We start from the raw sequence: 20,809 nt of genomic DNA on the forward strand, positions 1-20,809 counted from the left end.
GAAAATAGGAATCAAGCTTTTTGTTGGTTTGTTCTAAGGGAAAATAAGTTTTGGCAAAGATTTCTCACTGTACTTCAACATTCAATGACCCCTTAGTTCTTTCTTTTTTTTTTTTTTTTGAGACAGTGTTTTACTATGTTGCCCTCAGTAGAGTGCCGTAGTGTCACAGCTCACAGCAACCTCAAACTCTTGGGCTTAAGCAATTCTCTTGCCTCAGCCTCCCAAGTAGCTGGTACTAGAGGCGCCCGCCACAACGCCTGGCTATTTTTTTGTTGTAGTTGTCATTGTTGTTTAGCAGGCCCAGGCCAGGTTCAAATCTGCCAGCCCCAGTGCATATGGCTGGTGCCCTAACCACTGAGCTATGAGCACCAAGACAATCCCTTAGTTCTTAAAAGACAGCACTCTCAGCCTCTGTCCTAGTTAGGCATAGCTATAAGACAGTTCTGAACAACGAAATATGAAAACAAGCGATATCAGAGCCTTCCAAGTGTTGTCCCTAAAAGAAACCTGGTGTTCTCCAATGCCTACAGGCTGGAACATGGACACGGTTAAAGTAGGTCAGCTTCCAGCAGGAAGACAAGAGCAACACCCCAATGGGAGAACAGAGCAACAAGATAGAAGGAACCCGGGTCCCTGGATGATATCTGAAAAGAGTTACCCTACCCCACCTCTGGTCTCTCTACTCACTCATACTTTGAAGAAGAGAGAAATAAACCTTCTATTTTACTTAAGCCCCAAACCCAACGTCCTATGAATATAAGTGCCTTTCTGAATGTTTCTGTGTCTTTATTTCTATTTTTGTCCAACTAACATCTACGAGTTCCATTTACTATATAAAGTCTCAATACTTTGATTTTTATAACTACCCATGAATTTGAAAGCACAAAAAGTCATGGACATAAAGATTCTAAAATTAAGAGAGTAAAAAAAGAAGAAAAAAAAAGAAATAATATAATTCATCTTGTTTTTTTTTTTAGACAGAGTCTCACTTTGTTAACCTCAGTAAAATGCTGTACTGTCACAGCTCACAGCAACCTCAAACTCTTGAACTTAAATGATTCTCTTGCCTCGGCCTCACAAGTTGCTGGGACTATAGATACCCACCATTAACACCTGGCTATTTTTTTTAGAGATGGTGTCTTCCTCAGGCTGGTCTCAAATTCCTGAGCTCAGGCAATCCACCCACCTCAGCCTCCCAGAGTGCCAGGATTACAGGTGTGAGACACCACACCTCACCTATAATTCATCTTGTTGTTGGCTAAATTCCAAAACAATTTTCTTCATTCTTGTAATATTTTCCAATAATTCAAGCTGCTGTGTTTAAAATTTTGGGGGGAACTAAAATTTCAGCCACAAATAAGCAAGAATTGCCTTAAGCATAGTCATAGTTTCAAATGAAAACACGTTTAAAAAAAATTAGAAAGCAAAGGAAGCATAATTCAACTTTTGAAAGGTAAGGCCTGTGGACAGGTCTGAGCCTCAAGTATGCTGAGCAAAGTCCTTCATGTAAGAAATGCAAACAATGCATTTGCATTTCAAATAACTGGCTAATAATTAGATAAAATTAAAAGGCTATGTTACTGGATGAGTGAACTCATTATTACACTATCTGCTATTCTCAGAAATCTCCAGGAGACATAGAGTTTGAGTTCACTTGAATGAAACCAGGCTTTCTCCCCGCAACAGAAATTCCATTGTAAAACCATCTGCCATCTCATTTTCTCAAAAAGGTTACCCTCAGCCTCCCTCCTACCCTGGGCTGGAATGTCTTCATTAGAAAGAATTTCGATGGACCCAATAAAGTAATATTATTCACAGTGGCAGCTTAGAGAAGTCATTCCCTAACGTACTATCAGATGGTATTAAAACCCAATCCATGTTACATTTCAGCCTTAAGCAAAGCTTACTTCACAGAGTCATGCATGGTCTTGCAAACGTGCAAAAGGGCATTCAAAATGACGGGGTCCTTGGTGGGCTCCTGCTGATGCCTAAGAAGACATTTAAAGGTAATGGTCAAAGCTCTGTCCATTGACAGCAATGCAAGCATAGATTTAGTTCTCATCCACCGTACACATTTCAGAAGCAGCAAATTATCCGGCTGCCATTTCACCCAGCCTAGTTCACCAGCAATGGGTGATGTTCTGGGTTTCTCATAATTCTTCTTTAAATAACCAGTTTGCTCTTCCACACAGACTGTAACTCCTAATTGCAAAATCATCATAAAACTGCTCCCTTTCCTAAGTCAGATAAAGGGCAAACCTGTTTTCTTAACATTTCTTGAACCATCTGAAGCTATCTACAGCCTGTCTGTAACTGAGTTAAGTGCCAGGCAAAACTATTAATTTGGCTTTTCAAATAATGTGAAATGATAAATTCTTTTTATTTATTTGTTTGTTTGTTTTAAATAAGGTTCCTCTGTAGCAGGGATAAACTCTCATAACAAATCTTTCTATAGGTAAAGTAGTAAAAGGCGAAAGATTTATTGATCTGAAAAGAAACCAGAGTAGCTATAGGTAAAGTAGGTAGGTGTATTTCTTCTAAGCATGTTAATTGTGAATTGAAGAATATTAATCTTTAGCAAGGAATTAATCTTTTAGAAAGATGACAAGAAAAGCTTAAAACATGTGAGCAATACTAAACTCAATTTTCCAAACTGAACCATATCTATATACTTCATATTTAAAACAATGGTAGCTTTTTACTTTATCTTGTCCTAAAAAAAATACCATACACGAAATCACATTAAATAGTTACATATTATCTAATAAATTTAAAATCAATAAATAACTTTAAAAATCTTTTCTCCATCAGTGTAACCTGGCTTATTGTACCCTCAATGATCCCCAACAATAAAAAAAAAAAAAAAATCTTTTCTCCACATACTCCCTTAAAATTATTTCATATACCACTAGCAGTAGGGAAGTTTTGGGAAACACAGACTTAGTAAAACAGAATAAAAGGGAGTAAATTTGAAAACTGATCACAAATTTAGTCAACCGAAAATGTAAACCTTTCTAGTACTGGTGCTTTCATAAGTATGCCTTTATTTTTATTCTGTAAAATGTTACTCTGGAGGCAGTTCATCAGAAGACTGCTCTTTCCAAAGACATATCAGAGAAAAAAATAGCTTTTGGTCAGGCTCATACTATTACCTGCTAGTCTGTCTGCTTAAGCTCTAAGTATATACTTCTCTCATGACTGCTACTTCTAATGTGGGTTTCCTTGCACTGGTGGTTTTGGTATGAAATAATGTACACGGCGCTAAGCCTCAAAGTGCATGAATTGATTTCTTCTCAGCAAGTTTCACAAAGGCATTGAGAATCAAGGCTTCTGATCACACCATGTTGCACTCACTTGATAAAGGCTTCCATGATGCATTTGCAAACCTCCACCCGCACGCTCTCCTTTTGGAACATGTCCAGAAATGGCAGAAATTTTTCCTAAAAATAAAGAAAGCACTCTACATGCAATTGACATACGTCACTGTAAGGAAGGAATCTATGGGTCACTTTTTCTTTAGAAGTCAAAAAAAGGAGAAGAGATGTTCACCTGTCTGAGGCAGGTCAGACAAAGACTCCCCTGAAAGCAGGGAGAAGATCCAATTGGGTTTTTTTAAAACTATGATTATTAAAACAACTTATATATGTATCCAAGGGATTGGTGCCAAAACCAGTTAATATTTTGGCAAACTATCTAGGCCGCCTGTAGGTGACCATAAGCTTTTCTAAGTTGCAAAATGCAAGGCAGACTTGAGCCTTTATGTGATTGTGTTAATGAGCAGAGACAGGAGAGTCAGAGCAGAGCTGGTCAAAGAGTGACCTTGAGACCTGACTGCCTGGCTCTGACATCTGACCCCGCTGTCAGTGACTGTGAGACCCTGTGCAAGTTACTCTACCTCTACCAGCATCAGTTTTCTCATCTGTAAAGTGGAAGTACAGCAGTTTCCCCATATCCACAGTTTTGCTTTTGTGTTACCCCTGATCAACTGTCATCCAGAAATATTAAATAGAAAATTCCAGGTATTGCAGTGCTTATGTTTAAGTAACCTGTATTTCACTCAATAAGGGCCACAAAGCTTATCAGTAATGATGCCCACATATTATTATATTAACAAGTGCTCTATTTTATTATCAGTTATTATTGTCAATCTCTTACTGTGACCAATTTATAAATTAAGCTTTATCACAGGTATGTAGGTATAGGAAAAAACACAGTATCTGTAGGGTTTGGTACTGTCCATGGTTTCAGGCTTCTGTTGAAGGTCTTTGAACATACCCCTATGGATAAAAAGCCACTACTGATAACAACAACCCTACTTCCCACCGGTGGTGTGAAAATGACATGAAGCAACGCATGTGAAGTGCCAGCCCTGTGTGTACTTAGCCTCTATTATGAAACACAAAACCTTTCAATCCTGGGAGTACACATGAATGGATCCTAGAGGACAGAAGTTAACAGAGGATGCTACTATATGGAGAACAGCCTAGATTCCTACTTGCCTAGGGCACTGCAGCAAACTCAAAGAGATGCCACAGGATACTGTAAGTTGTTGAGGGAGTCACAGGAAATCTCAACTCTGTCAGATTACTAAGACAACTACTAGCTCGATGAATTTCAGTTTCAACATTAAATTGTGTGATAAAAAGCAAGTACCCAGTGAAAATCAACATGGAAGAAGAAACGAGGATTCCCAATACGATTCTAAGGTTTGAGACACTGTACAATAACCAACAGATGCACACATCCCATGACTAAGAAACGAATGAAAAAGAAATAGCATTTTTCTTTCAGTTTATGTGTATTATTTATTCCAAATGCTGCTTAAGTTATTGGGACATAAAGACTTAAGATGCTTGGACCTAACTACTTCAAAAAGGAACCGTTAAGTACTTCTCCAGGCCTGGGGTATCATGAGAACCTCTTACCTCTGACAATTAAGAAATGCTACTTACCACTGAGAAAAGAACTGAGAAGTCATGGAAGTGGGCAATAACTTTCTTAATTATTAACTGAAGCTGTAAAACAAAAAACACAGGTTATTTAATAAAGCTTGGAATTTTTAAAAAAGGTAGTTGTCTTTCATAATTTACAATTATAGTTTATAATAAGGTAAGCCTGGGCCAGGAGCAGTGGCTCATGCCTGTAATCCTAGCACTCTGGGGGGCTGAGGCGGGTGGATTGCTTGAGCTCACGAGTTTGAGACCAGCCTGAGTAATAGCAAGACCCCATCTCTACTAAAAATAGAGAAACTGAGGCAAGAGGATCACTTGAGCCCAAGTTGGAGGTTGCTGTGAGCTACGACACCACAGCATTCTACCGAGGGTGACAACTTGAGACTCTGTCTTAAAAAATAAAATAAAATAAAATAAGCCTGGCTTGTTCAAGGAATGGGGAATTGGGGTTAGGTTAGGCCCTTTCTCAGTCTGAGTTTGCCCATTTACTCTGTCCATCCTACTCTGTAGTCTTGGGGAAGGAGCTGTGCGTCAGTGTTACCTTCTTCCATCTGTAAAATAAAGATTGAAGCAATACCTATGAGACTTCAATGGGATGGTTCATATACAGTGCTGACTGTGGTGCCTGCCCTTAGAAAATTCTCCATTAACTATTCAGCTATTGTTATTATTAGACGAGTGGGCAAACTTTTCCTATATAGGGCCTACAGTCCATCACAACTACTCAACTCCAACATGTACATGAATAGGTGTGGCTGTGTGCCAACAAAACTTTATTCCCAAAAGCAGGTGGCCGGCTACAGGTGGCCTATGGGCCACAGTTTGTCAATCCTTATTCTAACTCCTTGGGACTCTATGTCACAATGAGTAGTTTCTTGACTACTTCAGTGGAGAAGATTTGAACAGTTTGCTGTCTGGGTCAAAGGTTACTGCATTTCCTGAGGACAGTGGCACAATCTGTGAGGTCTGTCTCACAAATGCCCAGGTACTGATGTTTACCACTCCTCATCCTGAGATGCACAGGGCTGACGAAACGGACAGGGCTTTGGTCCACGAGAAGCAAGAAAGTGTTACTTCTAAAAAAAAAAAAAAATACAACTCCCTGCCTCTAGTTGCTGGCAAGAAAATTTACTGACACTTTGTTTATATTAAAAAATTGCTGTTCAAATCATTTCCAAAGCAAATCTCTCATGTTCTAGTAACAAAGAGTATGAAGATGTATAAGCCCGTTTCATAAGTAGGCAGCTTAATAGGTGAGTTAAGCAAAAGACTAATAAAGGACTTCAAAACTTCATGGTGAACAATGCTGTAGGGGGAGCATTATGAGACTGCCGTCCTGTCTGAACACAAGCAACTAATCCCTTTAAAACAAGAACACATTTTAATATTTAAGCATAGTTACACATAAACTATATTTTTTCAATTTAAAAATGCTGAAACATAGAGATAACTGAAAGAATTACACAAGAAACCCCTGTTTACTCACTTCTTCGATTCTGAAAAAGCTGGCATGTTGCTACATTTGCTTTATCCCCTCATCTATCCATCCAATGATAGAATTTATAAACAAAGACATTTTTAACATGTGTTATATGTTTTTACTTTTTTTTTTAAATAATTTTCACACTTACTGAAAAGCTCAAATAGTAAGAGAACTCCCATATATGCTTTACCCTAATATTTTTGTCCCTGAACCACATGAGACTGCAGGAATCATGTCCCATGCCCATTAATACTTCATTTTCTATCCTAATAATTACATTTTCTGACATTTCCACTTTGCTGTTACCGAGTTTAGGAAAGTTAACACTGACATAATGAAAACACTTTGATCTGATCTATCATGCATTTCCAATCTTATCAGGTGTCTCAGTAAGTCCTTAATAGCATTATTTTTCCTCTCTTCTGTGTAGGACCAGTTTGGGATCACACATTGCATTCTGCTTTCTTGTCTTTTTAATCTGTATTAACTCAGAACAGTTTACTAGCCTGTCTCTGTTACTTGTGTCAATGAGATTTTTGAAAAATTATGTAAGTCTCCCCAATTTGGGCATGCCTGATGTTCTCTTGTGCTGAGATTCAGCTTGTACATTACTGACTAGAATGCTATGTCTTTCTTAGGGTACCACATCTCCAGATACCCGTTGGCCACCTGCTCTCACTGCTAGCTGGTTGAGGATGGTTCAGCTTCTCTGCTGTATTGTCACTACTTACCCCTTTGCAATTAACACCTACTCAATAGGAAGACCCTTTAAGATATGCACAGGTCTCAAAAGAATCTCTCTCCTCATCAACGCATGCTAAACTCTTCTTCCCAGGTTTAACATGTGCTAATGATTGTGTCTGAATGCAGACAATCCTTGTCTTTACAGTGATGGCTGCACAATGGTGATTTCCAACTCTACCATTTCTTCCATTTCTCTCTCTCTCTCTCTTTTTTCTGGTTAAGCAGGCCTGGGCTGGGTTCAAACCCGCCACCCCTGGTGCACAGAGTGAGCTACAGGTGCCCAGCCCCTTCTGCACTTCTCAATCAATCCCCTCATCTATGTATCTATTCCTCATACGGATGGATTCATGGATTCCTATTTTATTCAATGGGTTACAATCCATTATTGTCCCAATTTTTTTTGATGCTCAAAGCAGAAGCCCATGAGAGCCCCTTCCAGCTGATCCTGTACCCTTTCCATAGGTCCCCATTAGTTTTTCTTTTTTTTTCTCCCCCCCACCCCCATTAGTTTTTCAATCACTTCCTTACATTCTGGTACAAAAAAAAAAAAAAATACATACATATGCATTTGTGTGTGTTCATTCCACACTCACTTTATACTTTCCTGTCTCTAACCTAGAGTAAGCCAGTTCTCCATAGACACAATTCCTTCCAGGCAAGAAGCTCTCTGCCGATTTGGATGGCTGTCTTGAGGGCTGGCTGGCTCCAAGGTGTCTTTTATTTTATTTTATTTTTTGCGGTTTTTGGCCAGGGCTGGGTTTGAACCCGTCACCTCTGGCATATGGGGCTGGTGCCCTACCCCTTTGAGCCACAGGCACCACCCCCAAGGCGTCTTTTAAAAAGTTGTGCTTGGATAGGACCAAATTAATACAATATAATTACTCTCTCTTGAAACAGACTGCTTTAAAATTGTTTTGTTCTTTGAAGTTTTCAACTAACTGGGACCCTAGTAGTCAAGGCATTATTTTCTTCAGCAAAAGTTCTAATGCATACTAGTTTTCATGTGAAGTCTTGACAAGCCCCAGGAAATGACCCATCTCATCTGTAAGTTTTACTCATTCAGTGATATTTATTTACTATGCACCAGGTGCCATGCGTGAACCATGGCTTGTTTCTATCACACTTAGAGAAAGGCCAGGTAGTCAGTAGCTGCCCAGTAAATTGTAATGATGAACCATTTTAATGAGCAAATGGTGAAAAATTCTTAAATTAGCAAAAGATAAAAACTCTAAAATTCTTACAAAAATATATATCTAACTGCCTTACACCAAGTACAGTTCAAAAGCAGTATCAGGCAATAGTTCTGGAACATCACGTTGTTAAATAAAAATCTCACCTCGGTCTAGACTTACTTTATAGAGAGTGATCCCAAGCTGGATTCTACAACTGATGGGGAAAAGCCCTGCCATAAAGAACACTGAGTCAGCTGACAAAACTTAGAGTGTGAATCATGGGATACTTGACATAATTTAACATAATGTTAAATTCCTTAAAGTTGATAATGGAATTAAGGTTATGTAGGAGAATGTCCTTGTTCTATGGAAATACTCACTGAACTCTTTAGAAACAAAGATGTGGCATGATGTATAAAGTTATTCTCAAATAATTCAGAAAAAATTAACATATATACATGTATGTGCACACATGCATGTAGTAACACATATGATTGTGTGTGTTAATAGGTAGTGAATCTGGGTAAAGAAAATAGGAGTTCTTTTTTTTTTTAATATTTTATTTTATTTTATTTTATTTATTTATTTATTTATTTGCAGTTTTTGGCCAGGGCTGGGTTTGAACCTGCCACCTTCAGCATATGGGGCCAGCGCCCTACTCCTTTGAGCCACAGGTGCTGCCCGAAAATAGGAGTTCTATGAGCTATTCTTTTCTACTTCCCAATAAGCTTAAATTTATTTCCAAATAAAAAAAAAAAGAAAAAAAAAGTTAATTTAACTAATATAGACATTTTTTATTTATTTTTTTGAGTTTGAGCCTCACTCTGTCGCCCTGGGTAGAGTGCTGTGGTGTCACCGTAGATCACAGCAACTTCAAACTCCTGGGTTCAATTGATCCTCTTGCTTCAGCCTCCCGAGTTGCTGGGACTACAGGCATAAGCCACCATACCTGGCTAGTTTTTTTCTATTTTTAGTAGAGATGGGGTGTCACTCTTGTTCAGGCTGCTCTTGAACTCCTAAGCTTGAGCAATCCATCTGCCTCAGCCTCCCAGAGTGCTGGGATTATAGGCATGAGCCACTGTGCCCAGCCAAAACATAGGTATCCTACTTACAGGTGACATCAATGCTCCTGCTTCTCCAGGTGTGAAGCAACTGTATGAGGGCTTCCCATATCACATCTCTTTAAGCCTCACAACAATTCTTAGGATAAGACTATCATTATCCCCATTTTACAGGTGAGAAAACTGAGGCACAACAAGGTTAAGTAACTGATCAAAGGGCACATGGCTAGGATATGGCACAGCTATGATTCAAACACAACTATTTAATTCAACAGAACAAAATCCTTAACACTGTTGAAATGAGAAATGCAAATCCGTTACCTGAGGGTAGGAATCTTCAAATGCTCTATCTGGAGTCATGTGCTTGATGACATCAGCCAAAACCGTATTCACCTCTCGTTTCTAAACAGGGAAAGGAAATCAACCTATATCCTACTAAATGGAAATCAGTGACCATTTTCATCAGGGAAAGAATTAAGATATTCAGAATATATCACACTTCTTCCAGGAAAAGGTTTCAAATATTCTGCTAAAAATAACAGAAGGAGGGAAATCCCACCCATACAACTTGGTCTAGTTCTATAGCCTTGCACAAAGTCAGGACTAAACACTGTTCTCCAAGGTCATGAGGCCTTACATCATGCCTGTTCTCTCTGAGCTGTGGTGAAATTGGCCATGCCACATCCTGCCCACCCAACCCAGGTGCCTCCCTTAGGCACCTGCAGGGAAAGCAGTGAGACATTGTGTGGGAAGCACAGTCTCATCCCCATAAGCCACCTGATCTAACTGCTCACTGTTCAGTTTTGCCATGTACATCAGCAGTGACCTCAGGCCAACCCAGCCCAGGGCCTATTTCTGTATGGCTCACTAGAGGGATGGTTTTCAAGTCTCTAGAGCAAAGTGCTGATTTACAGAAAATAACTGCAGGCAGAAAGACAGGCTAAACATCATCACTAGGGTGCAATCCACAAAACCCAGTCTTGGAAACTCAACAGAACAAGAGACCCAATTTTTTCAAAAAACAAATTATAGGGAAGGGGGGGCGAGAAACAGGGAAAGAAAGCGACTGAGAGAAAACTTACAGATCAAAAGTACCCTAAGAAGTCCACAGCAATGTATATATTAATAACTTATTCTAATCCTGATGTGAACAAATAAACTAAAAGAATTAAAAGACAATTGGGGAAACTGGAATACTGACTATTTGATGATACCGAAGAATTATTAACTTTTTAAGTTAAAATAATGTATTCAGATTTTGTTTCAAAAAGGGAATCCTTGTATTTTACAGATGTGCTGAAATACTGGCAGAAGTGATTGGATGTTTAAGATGTGTTTCAAAATATTCCAGGGGTGCAGGGAAGTTGTAAGGATATAAATGAAACAAGATTTATCACAAGTAGATAATTTCCGGGTGATGGAAACAAGGAAGAGCGTATGTTAAAAATTTCCATGATAAAATGTAAAATAAAAATAGGGCCTGCAGCTGCAGAAGTCTGTTCTGATAGTGCTGAGCTTTCATTGCTGTGAATGCCTAAGTCTGCTTCACCCAGCTTGAAGCACCCTGCACAAGCTTGTTTTTTTCTGCCTTGTGAATGCACTCAACAATTTAAAAATATAATAAAGTATGTCTCTCTGCAAAAAGAAAAAAAAAACATCAATGGACCAACATTTAGGTAATGCTCGAAATGAGACAAAACCAATTTCTGGTGTTAAAGACCAGGATGGGGGTTATCTTCAACTCTCTAAAGGCTGTGGGTGTGACTAGTGCTGGGGAGTGCTGGGGGTAAATTATTTCCTACTTCTTGCTCTGGATAGTAACTACATGGGTGTACTTTATGAAAATACATTGAGCAGCAAACTCACAACATCTGCATTTTTTTTTTTTGTAGAGACAGAATCTCACTTTATGGCCCTCGGTAGAGTGCTGTGGCATCACACAGCTCACAGCAACCTCCAACTCCTGGGCTTAAGTGATTCTCTTGCTTCAGCCTCCCGAGTAGCTGGGACTACAGGCGCCCGCCACAACGCCCAGCTATTTTTTGGTTGCAGTTCAGCCGGGGCCGGGTTTGAACCCGCCACCCTCGGTATATGGGGCCGGCGCCTTACTGACTGAGCCACAGGCGCCGCCCAACATCTGCATTTTTTTTCATATGCTTATCTTAGTCTGCTCTGGATGTTATAACAAAATACCATAAATTGAGTAGCTTATAAACAGAAATTTATTTTTTCACTATCCTAGAGGCTGAGAAGTCCAAGATCAAGGGACTGGCAGAGTCGATATCTGGTAAGAGCCCATTCCTCATAGATAGCGCCTTCCTGCCATGTCCTCACATGGTGGAAAGGGCCAACAAGCCTCTTTGGGTCTCTTTTATAAGGGCACTAACCCCACTAATCGCCTCCCAAAGGTTTTGATATTATTGCACTAGGGATTAAATTTCAGTGTATGAATTTTAGGGGGACACAAACATTCAGACCATAACAATGCTATACTTCAGTTTTTCAAAAATGATTTAAAAAAGCAACTGGCAATGGCATACAAACACATTCCCATCTACTTCTAACGTGTTTGCTCTTTGACAAGCCTGGTATTCCCCAAACTCTGGCTCTAATCTGTGCCTAGTGAAAGAAGCATCTCTGTTTGCTTAGGAAAAAAATTACATGCAAGTCAAACATAGTTAGGAAATGACGCTTATCAGACCCCCATGCAAAGTCACATTACATGTAAGCATAAAAGTCTCTAAGGTGTCTTACACTGAGAAACACTGTTTAACTTTGTATAATGCAGACTTTCCCAAGTACATATAAGCATGGAACACTTTTGTTACAGTGCACATATTAATACTCTACCTTACTTTATTATAAAGAACACAATTTTTATAAGCTATAAGAATGATTATCATTGTAAAATGCCTAAGTGCCTAAACTAGCTTCATTTGCAAACATGAAAAACTATAATTCTTATAAAAACAATACCACAGTTATACATACTGTGAAATGCTTGCAGGTGTATTCCACCCACACTTCAGCACAATTAATGTAGTCCTACAAAGAAAAAGTAAAACATCTTTACAATATGCACAACATGCTTTACCTTATGGAAAAAGTTCATCTCATACAAATCCCTTCCAATTCCAAGAGTTGACGAGTGATAGGAATTACAAGAATGGTTCATGTATAGAAAACTGTGCCCCACTGATAATTTAACCCTGAGGCTTAAGTTATAGAAAAACATACATTGCCTGAAACAAATTAGATTTCCATTCAGAATTAGTCCTTGGGCCGAGGTACAAATCTGGGAAGCTAGACTATGCTTGAAGAATATGGGCGGTGCCTGTGGCTCAGTGAGTAGGGGGCCGGCCCCATATACCGAGGGTGGCGGGTTCAAACCCAGCACCGGCCAAATTGCAACAAAAAAATAGCCGGGCGTTGTAGCGGATGCCTGTAGTCCCAGCTGCTCGGGAGGCTGAGGCAAGAGAATCACGTAAGCCCAAGAGCTGGAGGTTGCTGTGAGCCGTGTGACGCCACAGCACTCTACCGAGGGCAGTAAAGCAAGACTGTCTCTAAAAAAAAAAAAAAAATCGAAAGAATCAAAGGGTGGCATTCTTGGGGGGGGGTATGTGAATTAATTTTTCACTAATTATAGCTTTTTGTTTTTAAAGAAACCTATTTATTTTAATTGTATCATTTGTTTACCTATCGGGAGAAATGATAGCTGAAAGATACATTTCTTTAATTTTTTTTTTTTTTTTTTGAGACATATTCTTGCTCAGTTGTCTCGGCTAGAGCACAGTGGCTCCATCACAGCTCACTGCAGCCTCAAACTTCTGGCTCCAAGTAATCCTCCTGCCTCAGCCCCCCAAGTGCTGGGAATATAGGTGTGCGCCACTATGCCCAGCCAGAAAGATAATTTTTTAAATGAGTAAGTACACCACATAACTTAAACAACAAATGGTCAATTTAAAATCCAAATGGTCACCCACCTGTGGATTCTTCAATTTAGTGATAACTTTCCAAGCTTCATTGAGAATCTGAAGCCGATCACTCTCCAGAGGATCAGCTAAGGCCAAGTTTAACCCCAGGGACCGAAAAAGGAGATGCTAAGAAAAATACCAAACCATCATATTACTGGAGATTTTAAGTCAAAGTACCTTGAGCATAACAAAAAAGAGAAAAGGTTGTAATGTTCAGTCCTTCTCAGAGTTAATCTTCCAACAACCTCCTTCTGAAGTTCTCCTTCAGATCCACACACTGAGCAGAGCAGTGTAAAGAGTTGGCTCTGTGCATCTGTCTAATTCATGGGCCAAAATACTTCACTGGACAAAGCATTTCATAAATGACTGAGATATATTTTTAAAGATGGTAGACCCAAGACTTTCCTAAATACTTCAAAGCAAGCTAACCTGATGGACAGCAATTCCATGCTGTCTAACAGTCACACCCTCTCATTTATCTTCTGTCACATTCCTCAGGAACAGAGTCTTCACTTGTTTTCCAGCTGGCCTATGCTGCCCCCAACACCAGATTCTCTCCCTCGAGAGCTACTGGACAGACACTGCCCCTTTGTTCTCTCCTTGAGCATAGTCATGAGCCTACCTTGGGGAAACCAGACTCATCGCACTCTTTGATCATCCCAATGAAATCCATGGACCTTGTGGCAATGAACTCCGCACAGAAGGCTGACATGACGGAATTCAACAGCAAGGCACTGCGAGACAGAAAACGTACCAAGTCAGCTGAAGCGCTTTATGAAAGGGGCTTTAATTTTAGGACGTACATTGCTGGGAAGCCCTTTAATGGTAAGTTTGGGGAAGAGGGGAAGATTCTAGAGACTAACGTAGTGTTATGTATGTATTTGGAACCTGAAAAATGTTGAATGAACTGGATGTTCAGATAGGTGGGTGGATGAATAGACAGATAAATCAGCAAGCAATCCAATCCACTTAAACAGAAGAAAAACAAGCCTTCAGTAGGCAGGTACACTAATAAAGTTAAACATTAAGTAACAATATTAAGCCACACTGCCAATATATATCCACATCTCTTATGTAAGAGGTCTTATGTTATAGGCACTAGGAACACAGTTATAAACAAAAGTCACACATCTACCACCGAAAGGCCAGCAGCGGGGAAACCTCATAAGTGTGGGAGACAGCAAGACCAAGTTCCTCCTGGCCAATCACCTATCATAGCCCCATGGGGAAAATACTACTATTATCCCCACTTTACAGATAAGGAGACTGAGGCACACAGAGGTCAAGTAAGCAGCCCAAGGGCACAAGGCTAAGAAGGAGTGAAGCCATGATCGGAGGGCAGACACCTGGACTGCAGCAGTCTAAGCCTCTGTGCTAACCTGCCTCTGGGTCAGCTCTCTTGCTCAGGTAATAAGTACACCGAGTTCAAAAAAAGCAGTCAAGTCCATTTTCAAACTCATGAATTATGAATCTTAAAATACTTACTTGTTTCCTAGTTTCTTACATCTCTCCATCATCTCAGTCAGCAGAGCCTAGTATGTTAAAAATAGTAACAAAAAAATCATCAGGCTGGAGGCTCTAAAGCAGCATTTCTAAGAGATTTCCAAAGTAATACTCTAAGTGAATGTAGCCACATGTCCATTTACATAATTCTCAGTGCCTGGTAGGGATGGGGAGGGCAGAGGAGGAAAGATACTTTTCTAGAATTTGGCAGAATGGATAGGAGGCAGGGCCCTGGTGTCAGGTATACTTGGGTTCAAATCTCGCCTTACCAACTACCATTAGCAAGACCTCAGGTGAGTCTCAGACTTTGCTAAGCCTAAGTCGCCTCATCTTTACTCTGAGGATAAAAATGCTACTATCCCATCTGCAAGATTACTACAGGATAGGGCTGGGTGTGGTGGCTCACACCTGTAACCCCAGCACTCTGGGAGGCTGAAGTGAGTGGATTGCTTGAGCTCAGGAGTTCGAGACCAGCCTGAGCAAGAACAAGACCCCTTCTCAAAAAATAGGCAGGTGGTGTGGCAGATGCCTATAGCCCCAGCTACTCGGGAGGCTGAGGCAAGAGGATCGCTTGAATCCAAGAGTTTGAGGTTGCTGTGAGCTCTGATGATGCCACAGCACTCTCCCAAGGGCAACAAAGTGAGACTTTGTCTCAAAAAAAAAAAAAAAAAGGCTACTACAGAATGGCAGGGTCACCTCCTGAGCTCCAGAGCACAAGGAAGAGTGGAAATTATGTGTTGCCCTCCTCTTCTCTGACCCCCATGCTCCTTCCCATTTCACAAAGTGCCCATGGTATACTTAGTAATGCATGTGACCAGCCCTGGGCCACAGCTTAGTGCCCACCAGACATGGCAAGAAGTGCTTTGCACGTAGGGTCTCACCTCTCCCAACCACCCTCAAGGCGGGGCTCTAATTCTCCCATTCCACATACAAGAAACCGAGCCATGAATAGTGCCACATTTCACCCAAGGTCACAGAGCCTGAGACAGCAGCTAGGTGGGAATTTGGCAGGCTGACATCAAAGGCCACGTTCTTTGCCTTATTTCTTCTCCAACACATTTTGAAGTATATTTTTTTCTCAAAAGGAAGGAGATGTTTTACTCATTGGAATACTGTTAATGGCTTTGGAGCTATCTTAAGACAATTACATATCTTTGAGAGAGCTCCTTTTTTTTTTTTTTTAATCAATGAAAGAAGTGTCCTTTAGGGCAGTGGTTTGGGGAAGGTCAACCCTAGGACTAGGACACGAGCACTGCTCCAGGTGCCAGCTAACTGCTGTATTTCCCTTTTCTTGTTTACTCTTCCCTGCAGCCTTGTGCGGCCCACATAACATCCCATTTTACAGATGGGGAAGCCAAAGCTCAGAGTTAAGCCCCTTCCCAGTAAGTGGTGGAAATGAGAGTTGTATCAAAATCTGGCCCTGAAGTCTGAAAACAGAAGGATCATCTTAAGCACAATTCCACCCTTTCCAGCTATGTCCCTCTGTGTCACCAGGTGTTGCCTAAATAAAGGTGATGATTGACCATGGGTCTTTTAGGAGATATTCAGGTTAAATGTGGTCATTCTGGTGTGGCCATAATCCCACAGTAGTGTCCCTATGGAAAGAAGAGGAAGAGACAGGAAGGATGCACAGAAAAAAGCGGCTGTCTGCAAACCAAGGAGAGAGGCATCACCAGAAAACAATCTTGCCAGCACCTTGATCTTCGACTTACAGCCTCCAGAACTGCGAACAAATAGTCTATTTTGTTTAAGTCCTTAGTCTGTGATATTTATAATGGGAGCCCAAGCAGACCAACAAAAGTCCAAATCAGTGACAGTCTTTTATTCTCCTTGTTCAGGTGGGTTTAGACATGGGCACGTGACCCCTTTCCAACTGTAAGAAGCAGGATGGGAAGTCTTCTGGGAGCTTTGAGGAAAGGTTTTGCTTTCGTAAACAGGGACTCAAGAATCAAAGGCCCCCTACCTTTCCACCTCTGGATGCAGTCACATCTGGGCATGATACCAGGAATGGCTGCAGCCATTCTGCTCCTAGCCGGAATCGGATGGCAGAGCAGAAAGATGGACTGAAGCTGCCTGGTCTATAGCCTGTACTTGCAGGAGAGGAAACGCTGAATTACACTTGCAGGCTGTGCTAGTTACATGCTTGAGCCTTGCATCCAGAAGCAGCAGCCTAACTGAAAACAAAACTAATGACGTCACACATGGCTTCCCTAACCCACTCACGGGGTATTTATCTTTGAAAGCCATTCTTAAAGACCAATACCAACATGGTTTTAGAAAAAGAATAGGAAAGGGAAAGGGATATTCTGTGTATCGCACCAACACTCCCCAACATGCACAAATAATCATTCAATGCCTACCTAATGAACAATTTTAAGGGTCTGAACCATACAGGTCTGCTTACATGTGGACTCTTTTATTCCAACCACTCACTCGCCCAAATGCAGTAATCTCAGGATGCCAAACCAAGGTATGCGTGGGTTCCACAGGGCTAACTGAGTATGTGTGGATTTAGATATACATGGGGGCTCTGGAACCGATCCCCGAGCATACTGGGGGACAGCTATACCAGCCATTACTGTAGGTGCTGAGGATAAGACAGTGAGGATGACAGGCAGGAACACAAGCCCGCACGGGCGCATTCTACTTGCATACATGCCTGTGGAAGCACATACCAACACACACAAAGAAATGAGATGTCTCGGCCTACCACCGCTGGAAAGAAGCACCCAGTTAAATGCCAACACATAGACAAAAGATTCTCATCATTAAGACACGACAAATGCTTAAGAAGTTTTCTTTTTCACAAAGGATGAATGCATTAAAAACGCATCCAAGAACATAATAACCTTTTTAAAAAGCTTTGTTGTCATATAGGAATCTAGGAATACAGTAAGTGCCCAGAGAGCCAAACATTATGGCTCCCAGGCAGGTCAGCTGGGGGTTATTAAATTCTTTTTTTTCTGAGAAGTGACGGAATCGATTATCTTTGGCAAGAACAAGATGAACAATAGTTCAAAACAGACTGAGATCGGAACGAGCCTCTTGGCTGGGATCAACCACTGAAAACCTCACAGCTCAGCGTATTCCATTTCCACAGGCGTCGCAGCTTGAAGGCTCAGAAGATTCACAAGGCAGGCATTTACTCAGAACACTCATCTTCGTTTTAGGCTTTTGTTGTTGTCATTGCCCCTACATGTCACTTATATACAAAATTGTATTGTTTTTATAAAACTTGTAACTATAAAGAATGCTTCTGGACAAAGGTTCAAACAGCACCAGCATGCATGGAGAAAGACGCACGCGCCCTCCCTCCGTCACCTGCCACTTCCCAGGGATCACCACTGTCCGCACAGTGGTGTTTATTTAGAACTTTCCCTATGCCCTGTGGGTATATATTATTGCAAAAGTATTCTACTACATAACAGAATAACTTTATAAATATTGGGTTGCAACTTGCCTTTTTTACTTCAGAATCTAGCACAGTCCTCTCTCCTCCCATGTTAGTACACTCAAATTGACCTTCCTCTTTTTTTATTATTATTATTTTTTAACAGTACTTTGGTTACTGTTTCAGGCCTTACTCTTTAATGCCTGAGGAGTCTATACCATGGATATATTGTAACATTTTTCAAATTGCCCCTAATTGATAAGATTCTTAAAACCTTCTTGATTTTGAATTAATTATAGGCCAATACGTAATTGCAGATAAACATAGAAAGCAGCCTTGGGTACTCACCACCCGAGCTTCTTCCATTGGTGACATCTTCTATGACTATAGTGCATTATTAAAGTCAGGAAACTGACACTGGTCTAATACGATTAACTAGACTATTTCACCAGGTTTTATAAAAAAGCCTTTTTTGGAAGGAAGAATATGCTTTTGTGTCTAATTCCATGATATTTCATCAATATATATAAATCTGTAGAACCACTACCATGTTTAACAAATGAATTTTTTTTTTTTTTTGAGACAGAGTCTCATTAGGTCACCCTCAGTAGAGTACTGTGGTGTCAAGCTCACAGTAACCTCAAACTTTTGAGCTTAAGCAATTCTCTTGCCTCAGCCTCCCAAGTAGCTGGGACTACAGGTGCCTGCCACAACACCCAGCTATTTTTTTTGTTGTTGTTGTTATTGCTGTTGCAGTTGTCATTGTAGTTTAGCAGACCCAGGCCCTCGGTGCGCGTGGCTGGCGCCATAACCACTGTGCTATGGGCACCGAGCCAACAAATTAATTTTTTAGGGTGATCCCAGATTAGGGTTAATTTCCCCATTTCAAAAGTACAGGAAATTAAGAAAAGCCAGGCCAAGGCTGCATTTCTGTTTTCTATACCAAGATTAACTAATATGAAGTCCAAGCTACTGCCAAATTTGTCCTTCTGTCTTTACTAAATAAACTCCAGTGTTTACAAATACTGCTTCATGAAAGAGAATGAAATCATATGCAAGTTGTATTTTCCTTCTTCTTTCTCCCCCTTATTTTCCTAAATGAAGCAAAAATATAAACGTTGAACAAAATTAGAAACTAATCTTAAAATCTAATACCCTTCTCCTAATCCAGAGTTAATATGCTCAAGTTTCAAAGAAATACAATATTTCAATGTGAATAAAAAGAAATTCTATACCCTAGGTATTAAAAAAGAGAAAATTTTAATTTTTCCTATTATTTCTCTTTCACTGAGACTTCTTTCTAATTCAAAATATTAGGACTATACGTTTAAGGGGGATTCACAGTGACCAAGGCTATTCTTGAATTTGCATTACTAGGATAATTGTGTTTTAGAATGTTTAAACTATAATTTATAGTATGTCCATAGTCCCATGGGTCAATCTGTTAGGACCTTTAAATCCCATCTCAAGCACAGCAATCAGTAACAGATACCTAGAAAGAAAAAGTACAGAGGAGGAGTTCAAAGAACCTGCTGGTTTCAAGAGTTACCACCAAAACGGATAGGTAGCTTTGATTCTTTCTAGTTGTGTGACCTTAAGCCAGTTTCAAAGCCTCGAGTACCTAACTGTAAATTGGGAACAACAGTAGAACTTGGCCTAAAAAAGCCATGAAACTGAATTGGGAAAAGCCAAGGAAAGCAACTGACACAGAGCTCAGCACAGACTGAGCCTCATAAAAGAGGGAATTGTGCAAGAGCCTCGAAAGTTTAGCTGCATCTACCTCCTACTTCCATTCTCCATCTGCAAAAAGCTCCACCTTATAAAGGCCTACTGAAATGATTGATGGGCACAAAACTTCTGAAACAAGGGAAATGTTTGCTATGATGTTAAGAGAGGGAAAATCATAACAAAATTAAACATGGGAGGCTCAGCTCCCATAGCTCAGTGAATAGGGCGCCAGCCACATGCACCGGAGCTGGTGGGTTCAAACCCAGCCAGGGCCTGCTAAACAACACTATCAACAATAACTAAGAAACAGCCAGGTGTTGTGGTGGGCGCCTGTAGTCCCAGCTAGTAGGAGGCTGAGGCAAAAGAATTGCTTGAGCCCAAGAGTCTGAGGTTGCTGTGAGCTCTGATGCCACAGCACTCTACTGAAGGTGATATAATAAGACTCTGTCTCAAAAAAAAAAAAATTAAAGAAGGGAAAATTTCTGACCTGCAAAACAGGAGAGAGGAGAGAGAAGGAGGAGAGATGGGGAGAAGGAAGAGGGAGAGAGGAGACAGGAGGAGGAGGGAGGGAGGGAGGGAGAGGAGAGAAAGAATGTACTCAAATGTTAGCACTGACCCGTTACAGATGGATGGCAGGATTTGGGGTGGCTGTTTTTCTTCTGGAATTTTTTTTATCTTTTCCAAATTATTCTCAATAAATCTATATATATATATATTTTTTTTTTTGCATTTTTTTTTTTGGCCAGGGCTGGATATGAACCCGCCACCTCCAGCATATGGGGCCGGCGCCCTATCCCTTTG

At 40.5% G+C, this 20,809-nt stretch overlaps 1 protein-coding gene across 1 annotated transcript in view; it reads right to left on the reverse strand.

The window, feature by feature from the left end:
• The window catches only part of VPS35L (VPS35 endosomal protein sorting factor like), a 149,365-nt gene that overhangs the window by 48,984 nt on the left and 79,572 nt on the right, over positions 1–20,809 (reverse strand). Inside the window, exons 15-22 of the mRNA XM_053556248.1 lie at positions 14,872–14,918; positions 14,009–14,120; positions 13,396–13,512; positions 12,404–12,457; positions 9,734–9,814; positions 4,953–5,015; positions 3,355–3,440; positions 1,908–1,988 (exon numbers count right to left, since the gene is read on the reverse strand). Coding sequence (XP_053412223.1) covers positions 1,908–1,988; positions 3,355–3,440; positions 4,953–5,015; positions 9,734–9,814; positions 12,404–12,457; positions 13,396–13,512; positions 14,009–14,120; positions 14,872–14,918 — 641 coding nt within the window. The remainder of the gene's footprint in view (positions 1–1,907; positions 1,989–3,354; positions 3,441–4,952; positions 5,016–9,733; positions 9,815–12,403; positions 12,458–13,395; positions 13,513–14,008; positions 14,121–14,871; positions 14,919–20,809) is intronic.

This window comes from Nycticebus coucang, chromosome 12, assembly GCF_027406575.1.
Source record: "Nycticebus coucang isolate mNycCou1 chromosome 12, mNycCou1.pri, whole genome shotgun sequence".
In the NCBI taxonomy this organism is placed as follows: domain Eukaryota; kingdom Metazoa; phylum Chordata; class Mammalia; order Primates; family Lorisidae; genus Nycticebus; species Nycticebus coucang.